This window comes from Setaria italica, chromosome VI (genome assembly GCF_000263155.2).
Source record: "Setaria italica strain Yugu1 chromosome VI, Setaria_italica_v2.0, whole genome shotgun sequence".
In the NCBI taxonomy this organism is placed as follows: Eukaryota; Viridiplantae; Streptophyta; class Magnoliopsida; order Poales; family Poaceae; genus Setaria; species Setaria italica.
In genome coordinates, this window is record NC_028455.1 from 1,946,053 (window position 1) to 1,955,101 (window position 9,049).

A 9,049-nucleotide genomic window follows, 5' to 3' on the forward strand; every position below is an offset into this window, starting at 1 on the left:
TCCATGCATGGATACTAGCTGCCCTATCAGTTAATGGGGACTATTTGGCACAATGCCAGTTTAAATGCTCGATCCAAATCTTACTTCAAAAAAATTTAATGAATTTTTCATAAGGCCATCATCAAGTGTTGAAGCCTAATTTCACCATTACTGTGAAAGGAATCACAGTCCCTTAGCTTCTACAGGTTTATCACGATTGATGCACTAACAATAGTAACAGTGACATGCCATAATAAACATCTAGGATGTAGTATGAATATCCAATTCCAATCAGTGAAGTGGTAGTACATTGCTATGAATGCAAGCGCAAGCTTCCCTCTTCATGGGTGGTGTTCTAACATCCTTTGTAACTGCATTCAAACATTTAGTAATTGGGAGTGCTGCACCACAAATCAGGATGAGGAGTTCATGTTAGTTGGTGCTGCTCGTGTATTTTATTTCAAGGGTTCATGTAATTATCACATATGATAAATCTGTATAAATAAATTAGGTTGGGACAACAAATAAAATAGGTCTAAATCTATGATTACTTGACATTCATTTTATTGTTCTTAATTAGGTTAATTTCATACCCCTAATAGTGGAATTGGGTTCCGATCAGAATGGCAAGTAAGATACTGCCTTCAGTCACAATAAGTGTCTTTTTGGCCAGATACTATTTTGGCCACTAGTTACTAGTATAAAATGTATCTAAAATATAAAAAGACTTGTAATATTTGGAAACTACTTTTGACGAAAAATCTAAACATATCCTTTTAAAAAATAACATGAAACATTTGAAGAGATAATAATAATCAATGTTTAAGTGTCTTATCTGCACACAACCAAAGAATAGAATTTATCTTAGCATTGAGAAGAAGCTAATTGGCTCACAGTAATAGGTGTCAATGTCACTTTGTCTCGTTGTTTTCTTCCATTCACACTTTGGACTTTGGAGTTGGGATGTCTATTCCATCAATATTGTATATCATAGATTCATATGCATTCGTGCATCAATGGCTACCTTACAAGTAAAAGTTAATGCTTAGGGGTGGGCAGTGAGTGGCTCCATTGCATTGTGAAGCCGGGATGGCACACGGGGCTTGCTCGCTCGCTCATGCCAGTGCTGTTCGAGCCTCCTCTACAATACTGCGGAGGAACCACTTCTGCGAGTGCTGACCTATGATGGCTACTTCCCTGACTTTTAGGTTACAGGAACTTGTTCCTAGCTGAGTGGCTTAATTCCTTTTACGAGAAGTCTCCATTATGTCCAGTTTTAGCACACCAAAGTTATATTAGGTCAGTTAAGGTCAAACGTTCAAGCCTGATTTCACCATTTGTGTTATTTTTTGGCGAAACAACATTTGTGCTTTTCATGTTTGATGTACTCAGATAACAGCAGGCAAAGAGAAATTTTTTTCCAAGGTTTCAAGTTGTCATGTATCAATTTTTTCAATGGTGTTTCATGTTTGGCGAAACACAATTTTTTTAAGGGATCATGTTGTCATGTATCACTCGGGAGCACGCAAAGAGAAATTTGCAAAAAAACAAATTGTGTCGGGCAAATACTTAAGTCCAAATTTGTGGTTATTCTTGAGTAATGACTCCATTTTTGTGTGGGTCTGTGCTTCTATTTGATGCTGCTTATTTCCCAAGTTTCTGCAGACCTTTTGTCAAAAACTGTGCAGTTCAACGTTTGAAGTTATTCCAGCTAGACGCACAGGTGGCGGTGGGAAGAAGGCATTCGGCGCAGTTTGAATTTATCAGCTTAGAGTTATTGTATCAGCAGCAGAAAAAAGAATGTTCGCTTAGAACTTTTGTAGTGAGTTTTGACTTCAAATTCGGAGTTCCGACCCATGCCATTAATCCAAGTATGATAATGAAATGTATCAGTGCAAGTTTTGCTTAGATCTCTGGCAATGCAAATTGCAGTTGCCGCTGTCTGGTGGTTCAGTAGTTGGCTTTGTGGCGTAAGCTCTTTTTTAAGCCATACGTATGATGGTGACATGCCTTGTTTATGAGTTTCTTATTGGCGCTAAGATGAAACTCACCTGGTTGATGACCTTACTAGAGCATCAAAATGTGTGCCGTCTTTGTTCTATTCCTGATTTAGCATGACTGCTCTTAAGTGCACTTCAATCGTTACTACATTCTGGGAAGAGTTGTTGCTGCCGGAACATGCTCCTTCAAAGCAACAGTTTGGTCATAGATTCTGACAGAGACCTGAAAAGGATTTTTCAGCTATGAAATGCAGCTGCCAGACTAATTTTAACTGGCGACTTAACCTTGAAGAAAGGAGATAGATTGTTTGCAAGGCATGCAATTCAAGCTTCTTCAGAAAGTGCATTGCATCCAGTTAAAAGCCCCCAAATCATCACAAGTTCGCCAACGAACTGCGCAACCATTTCATGCACAAATGAGCACCCAGATCAATGCTTCTGCAACTTTTGTTGCTGCATTTCTGGTCTTCTCTGCTCACCTCTACTTCCCAACCACTGCTCATCTCTTCTCCCCAGCCATGCCATTGCTAGGAGCCCTCTCTGATCTCATAGAACCTTCCTTTCCATTCTGCCCGCTTACATTCAGTTCTGCCTCTACTGATCATCAGTATGGCTGTCAGTACAACCCGCTATGCGACAACTTCCCACCAGACTTCCCTCCGCCTGACACACCAGCGGTGTCGGTATTCTGCGTTGACCCCAATGGCTGCTGTGACTTCACAACGGTGCAGGCAGCGGTGGATGCCATTCCAAATCACAGCAGGAAGAGGAATGTTGTTTGGATCAACAAAGGCATCTACTTGTAAGCAGTTCTCCTTGTTCAGGCTTAGAGATCCTTTTCAGAATTCAGCATTGCGCTGTTGCTGAGTATACTGCTACTGAAGCCGCAGCATTCTTGCAGTGAGAAGGTGACGGTCCCATCATCCAAGCCCAACATCACATTTCAAGGGCAGGGGTTCGACATGACAGCTATTGCTTGGAATGATACCGCCAAATCAGCGAACGGCACATTCTATAGCGCCTCAGTCTCCATTTTTGCATCAGGATTCGTTGCGAAAAACATAAGCTTCATGGTAACTGCCTAGATGCTGAACAATGTATTCATTTAAGTTGCATGCTTCACCTTGGGTGACATTGACAAATCCCTGATTATTTGACACCAGAATGTAGCACCAATCCCAAGACCTGGTGCTGTCGATGCACAGGCACTGGCAATCAGGATCAATGGTGACCAAGCAGCTTTCTGGGGCTGTGGCTTCTTTGGAGCACAAGACACACTCCATGACGACAGAGGCCGGCATTACTTCAAGGAATGTTTCATCCAGGGCTCCATTGACTTTATCTTTGGAGATGCTAGGTCACTTTATGAAGTGAGTGAAATAAACACTTAAAAGGACTGCAGAGTAATGTACTATTAAGTTACCAACTGTTTTTTTTCCTTCTTTGCTCTCCAGAATTGCAGATTGATATCCATCGCTGATCCGGTGCCTTCCGGACAAAGATCAATTACCGGATCAGTCACTGCACATGCCCGGGTATCAGAAGATGATAACACTGGCTACTCATTTGTCCATTGTAGCATAGGTGGCACCGGTTGGATATGGCTTGGCCGAGCATGGAGGCCATATTCCCGGGTCGTCTTTGCCTACACATCAATGTCAGACATCATAGCCTCTGAAGGATGGAATGACTGGAATGATCCCTCAAGAGATCAGTATGCATTCTCCAATGCTAGTGTTGATTCTTATCTGCATAACACAAAGTACAATGACATCAGTTTTTGTGCAATCTGAATTTCAGGACTGTATTTTATGGAGAGTACAAGTGTACAGGTGATGGTGCCAACCTGGCAGATAGAGTGCCTTATGCTCAGAAGCTTAGTGATGTGCAAGTATTACCTTTCCTGAGCACATCTTTCATCGATGGAGATCAATGGCTGAAACCATACAGTGACTCACTAATATCTACTTGAAACAATTCAAGGTAGATGACAACTGGGTCACAGACTTGAAACAGGGACAAATAGGACATTCTATTGCTTGATTTTCTCACATCATAGCCCATAGAATCAAGAATAGAATTGTGCAAAGATAATAAGCATTTGGTAGATATGCTGTTTTCAACAAATATTACAGAAAAGCATGTCATAATCTACATTTGAGCAGCACATGAGAATACAATACACATTAATGCTAGAGGAGAAACAAGGCAACTTCAGGTGTTGCGTTACAATAATTGGTCCTTGCATACATACAATAGTTGACTAATATAAACACCCTATTTGCAAGAATTGTCATGTTGAAATCAAAATTGGGCAGATCTCATCTTCCTGTTTTCTGATTGTTGCTTCCAACTACTATGCCTAGAATGAAATCTCACTTGGTGCATGGAATGTCCTTCCTCGGCATATGGCTTCTAGGTTCTCTCCAGCATAAGAGCAAAGTGGAGAAACTTCAACACCTGAAAGTATAGGCAATGTTTTAATGGCAATCAATTGGTTTCACTCTAAAAGATTCTTATATAGTTTGGCAGATTTCGAAACACAAATTTAAGGGCAGCAATTACCTGTCATATACAAGGGCACGGAATGTGTCAAGAAGCCACCTGCAGCAACCACCCATCGGCTATGAAGCCGAAGCAGCATTAATCTGGCACTATCAGGAGTGTCATAGGTTGCACCATTAGCATTCTTCACCGGCGCAAATTCCTCCTCGCGCAAAACCTGAAAGTTAGGTGTCAATAAGATCTGATAAAAATTTCCCGGAGTGATCACTACTATGAACTTTTAGAAACAAGATCTTTGAGCAGAAGTGAATAAGAAATCAAACCTCAAAAAGAGCTGTTGAAGGAGAATAGTTGAACACATCGAATATAAATTGTTCAAGTTTTAATCCTGATGTGTACCCATGGACTGAAGGAATTCTCTTCTCTGCCAGATGATAACTGCCCATAGACGATGGAGCAAAATTTAAGTCAACACTCCATTAGTGACTGTTGGTTTAAGACAGACAGCAATTACAGGTTCTCCAGAAAAAATATGTAGAGCGATTGTCGGTTTAAGACAGAGCAATTATGCCAACACTCTTGTAGTGTAATGGTAAGCTCCCAGTTGAGGGAAACAGCAAACAGGGTTCAAATCATGGTGGCACCAAAATAATCCCCTCGCTAGCAAACCCAAAAAATAGTTCGGCCCTATAGGGTGAAGCCGGGGTTCGGGGGTTTTCTCGGCCGGCTTGGCTGAGGTTCCTTCTCAGTTTGTAATGCCGCAGGGGTGCCTTTCCCCTGCTGGTCGAGTTTTACACACAGCAATTACAGGTTCTCCAGAAAAAAATATGCAGCAATTACAATTATATATTATAAAGGATGAAATACAACATGAATAGATAAAGTGCAAGAATTATAATTAAAGAAAATGAATACTCACATGCTATCTTTTTCAAGACTGTTTGTTACTTGGTTCAGAAAATCCAAAGTGAACATATGCAAGCAGACCTAATAATAAAGAAATACACAACTGTTAGTGCACATAGAGTGGTGGAAGGAGGGATTCATAAGAATTATACATTGCTCCAGCAATAACGTAGGCGCCCAGTAGTTTGATTTATTTCGGTAGTCATAGCTGCATCCATTTCACTGTATTCGACCACAGAGAGAGGTCCTCCCCTTCCACGCTGAACAAACACTCCAACCTTCTCTTGTGGGTATGCCTGAACAGCACAGCACATAATGTAAATGATCGTTGGGACGCATTCTTTGTTAAATAACGAACTACCAGCCTATTAAGCATTAAATATATATGGCCTACCTTCCTTACAACCTTAGCAGCAGCAGATACACCTCTGTCAATGAAGTATCCTAGGAATGTTGGATCTGCAACACGGACCTGTATCAAATTAATTAATTAATGACACTTCAAAAAGAGGAAGATTCCATCAAATAATTTGTACAAACAATATACTCACCAATACATTATCAACTCCATAACAGTCTACATACTTAACACCTTTTGCAGCCATATCATCCAGCAACTTTTTCGATTTTAGAGCTGGGTGCAGCAGAAGGGAAAATAATAAGCACAAATTAATTACTAACACAAATAGCATATAAATACTGTGTCATGATTTAAGGGATTACCAGCATATACTCCACCATTGCCATCAGGAGCCTTTGCTACCTGGTTTCCAACATAATGTTACAATAGAAAGATATCATTACTACAGGAAGACCCAGAATCTGAAAACATTTCAAGTACACCCCCCCCCCCCCCCCCAAAAAAAAAAAAACCCTCTCCTTCATAAATTCAAAATACTTGCGTTTCTATAATGCTAGGACAACCGATTCAGTTGCAATGGTTTGATGCCTTAACTTTTCGCTGTAAATTATAATATTTTTCTGAAAAATAAATGCAGAGAAGAAGCACCTTATATGGTGTCTCCATAATAAATCTTCCGTCAGGAGAGACACATGGAACAGTACCCTGCTGGAAAAATGTCACCTGAAAAGACAAAGACACGAATAAAATTAAGAAATTATAGTGGTATTTAGGAATCCATGCATTAAAGTTCAATGGAATTTCTAATGACAACAGAGAATCATGTAACCATCCTTACTTGGTTAGGCTCTAAGCCAAAATATCTGTGGGTTTCAAAGAATTTTCGTGTGGCTTCATCAGTAAAGGGACTAGTCATTATATACCAGTGAATTTGCACTGTGCTACCTGGGGCTGCAAGTAGTCAACAACAATTTTTTAGTCTAAGAATTTTAAACCAAACAGAAATACTACTAAAAGGACTAAAACTAATTTACCATCGGTGCACTGAGCAGCCAGCTTCTGAATACACAAAATCCGTTCCGCTTGTAGTTGGAAAAGTGACTTCCTAGATGGAAGTCCGATACCTGAACAAAAATTGGAGAGGAAATGAACACAATGACTCTTTATAAATAAATACAATAGAAGATGGCTGGAGTTTTGTATATCACGATACTCAAACAGTAATACCACCACATTCCCATGTTAACTGAGCAAACAAAAAGAAAAAGCAAACAGTGCATGCAAAGTTACTATCCTCACATAGACAACAGGTAAATTTGGAGGACATGGGACAGTTTTATATTTCTTTTGTAGTGGATCTAACGAAAACAAACAAATCTGTAAACTAGAAATTCAGCATAAAAAAATACTATGTATTTGTATATCCAATCGCATAGCATTAGTTGCACAAAGCAGAAGTAAGATCAAAGGGCTTGGGCAGAGCGACTTACTGAAACACCCTTTAGGATCAGAACTGCCAAGCCGAGTCCCCTGTAGACAATTGAAAAAAAGAGAGCAATGTATATGAACATTTTTCACAATGCTGCAGTATGATTAGGACAAACACATAGCAGTCTAAAGGAGTTCTTCAAGAGTACCTGGCCACCAGCCAACAGGACAACGGCCAACTTCCCCTCTGAAATGGCCCTCAAGCCCCTTCTCCACCACCTTTCCTTGTCCTCAGGAGTTCTGTCATCCACCGTCGAGACACTTGACTCTGGCACAGGCTCGACGGTCGGCACAGGAGCACCTGTAGTTGCATCAAAATACCATCACATGATTGAGCACTGGCTGTGATCGATATTGCATACTGAAGCATGGCGAGTGCCTGGTCACCTTGTGATCTGAGGGAACACCGGACAATCCGATCGATCCTAGGAAGATCTAGGCTCTGAAATGAAGTTCATAAAGCTTAGTCAGTCAATAGTTTAGTAACACCAATGCCTTCACTTCCTAATTAAGTTCTCATGTGAGATAACAACTGAGATCAGTGTTCAAGGGCAACAGCAGCTGAATTATGACCGCGAGGAGCCAAGGATCACACTCATGCTATAACAAATCAACATGCCTTTTATTTATTCCATTTCATTCCCCTCTATTTTTTTAAAACATGGCATCAGTTGCATCCTAATCGTGGCACAATTGCAACGCCAAATGTGAATCTTCATACTCTTGTTCAGATTTCAACCGGAAGAAAAAAAAAACAGATTTTTACGACGAGTCCTTGTCGAAAAATCAAACCTTCCTGACGAGTATGGGCACATGTATTGCACATCTCGCGCCACGCAACAGAAAGGTAGGAAAACCAACAAAAGAGAGAGAAGAAATCTTGATGGCATCGACGGCTGCTGACCTCGATGTCCCGGATGAGGTGGTCGCGCTCCTCGGGCCCGAGCTCGTCCCAGAAGGCGAAGGCTCCCTCCTGGCCGTAGTCCTTGAGCCTCTCCAGCAGCTCCTGCGGCGGCGCCGCGCCCCACCTCCCCGCCGCCGGCGCCGGCGCCCGCGCGGCCACCACCATCTCCGTCATCTCCCGAGCCGCGGCAGCAGCAGCAACCCCACCAGCAGAGAGAGAGAGAGAGAGAGAGAGAGAGAGAGAGAGATCTGCGACTGGGCAGTGATGGTGTCCGACGGGTACGATCCGATCTGGAGCGGCCGATTAATTAGAACGGAGGGGGGAGGAGGCTTCGCTGATTAGCGTCGTGATTGGATCGTGTCAGCGTGGCACGAGGATGAGAGGAGAGGAGGTGATCTGCTCGGCGCAGGGAATTTTCGGGCCGGGTGTTTCAGGGGTAAAAATGTCAGACCACCATGGAGAAGTAGTAGAAAATTCCACCTATTATATGGATAAAATAATTGTGGCAAGAGCAAATACGAATAGGAATTTTTTTTTTGGACGAAGTCTATCAAATGGGATGGCTTTTCACGCGCGGGATTGCGCGACGCCCTCCACGTGCACGAAGAGGTCCAAAAGCATTTCAATATGCGCAATATTTGTCGGTGGATTAGATTGTAATTGACCTAAATTTGAATATTTAGACTATGGATATGAGGTGATATGAGGTGTTAAACTTTAGTAGTGTTACATCCGATGTTCAGATGCTAATAGTAGAACTAAACATGAGCTAATTATAAAACTAATTGCAGAACCCCTGGGCTAATTTGCGAGACGAATGAATTAAGCCTAATTAATCCATCATTAGCAAATGGTTACTGTAGCACCACATTGTCAAATCATGAACTAATTAGGTTTAATAGATTC

At 41.6% G+C, this 9,049-nt stretch overlaps 2 protein-coding genes across 2 annotated transcripts; one reads left to right on the top strand and one right to left on the bottom strand.

Annotated features, from left to right (window-relative positions):
- Nucleotides 1-1,934: 1,934 nt before the first annotated feature.
- Nucleotides 1,935-4,196, top strand: LOC101785155 (probable pectinesterase 8). The gene is made up of 5 exons (XM_004972533.3): nucleotides 1,935-2,781; nucleotides 2,881-3,052; nucleotides 3,143-3,349; nucleotides 3,434-3,693; nucleotides 3,780-4,196. The coding sequence occupies exons 1-5, from the start codon at nucleotides 2,297-2,299 to the stop codon at nucleotides 3,949-3,951; spliced, it is 1,296 nt and encodes a 431-aa protein (XP_004972590.2). The 5' UTR covers nucleotides 1,935-2,296; the 3' UTR covers nucleotides 3,952-4,196.
- LOC101785559 (UDP-N-acetylglucosamine diphosphorylase 1) lies at nucleotides 4,060-8,822 on the bottom strand. The gene is made up of 15 exons (XM_004972534.4): nucleotides 8,144-8,822; nucleotides 7,627-7,681; nucleotides 7,389-7,540; nucleotides 7,242-7,281; nucleotides 6,786-6,875; nucleotides 6,590-6,702; nucleotides 6,400-6,474; nucleotides 6,114-6,153; nucleotides 5,942-6,024; nucleotides 5,785-5,862; nucleotides 5,543-5,686; nucleotides 5,404-5,471; nucleotides 4,808-4,922; nucleotides 4,545-4,701; nucleotides 4,060-4,439 (listed from the first exon to the last, which is right to left on the bottom strand). Exons 1-15 carry the CDS (start codon nucleotides 8,315-8,317, stop codon nucleotides 4,342-4,344), a joined length of 1,482 nt encoding a protein of 493 aa, XP_004972591.1. The 5' UTR covers nucleotides 8,318-8,822; the 3' UTR covers nucleotides 4,060-4,341.
- Nucleotides 8,823-9,049: the final 227 nt, after the last annotated feature.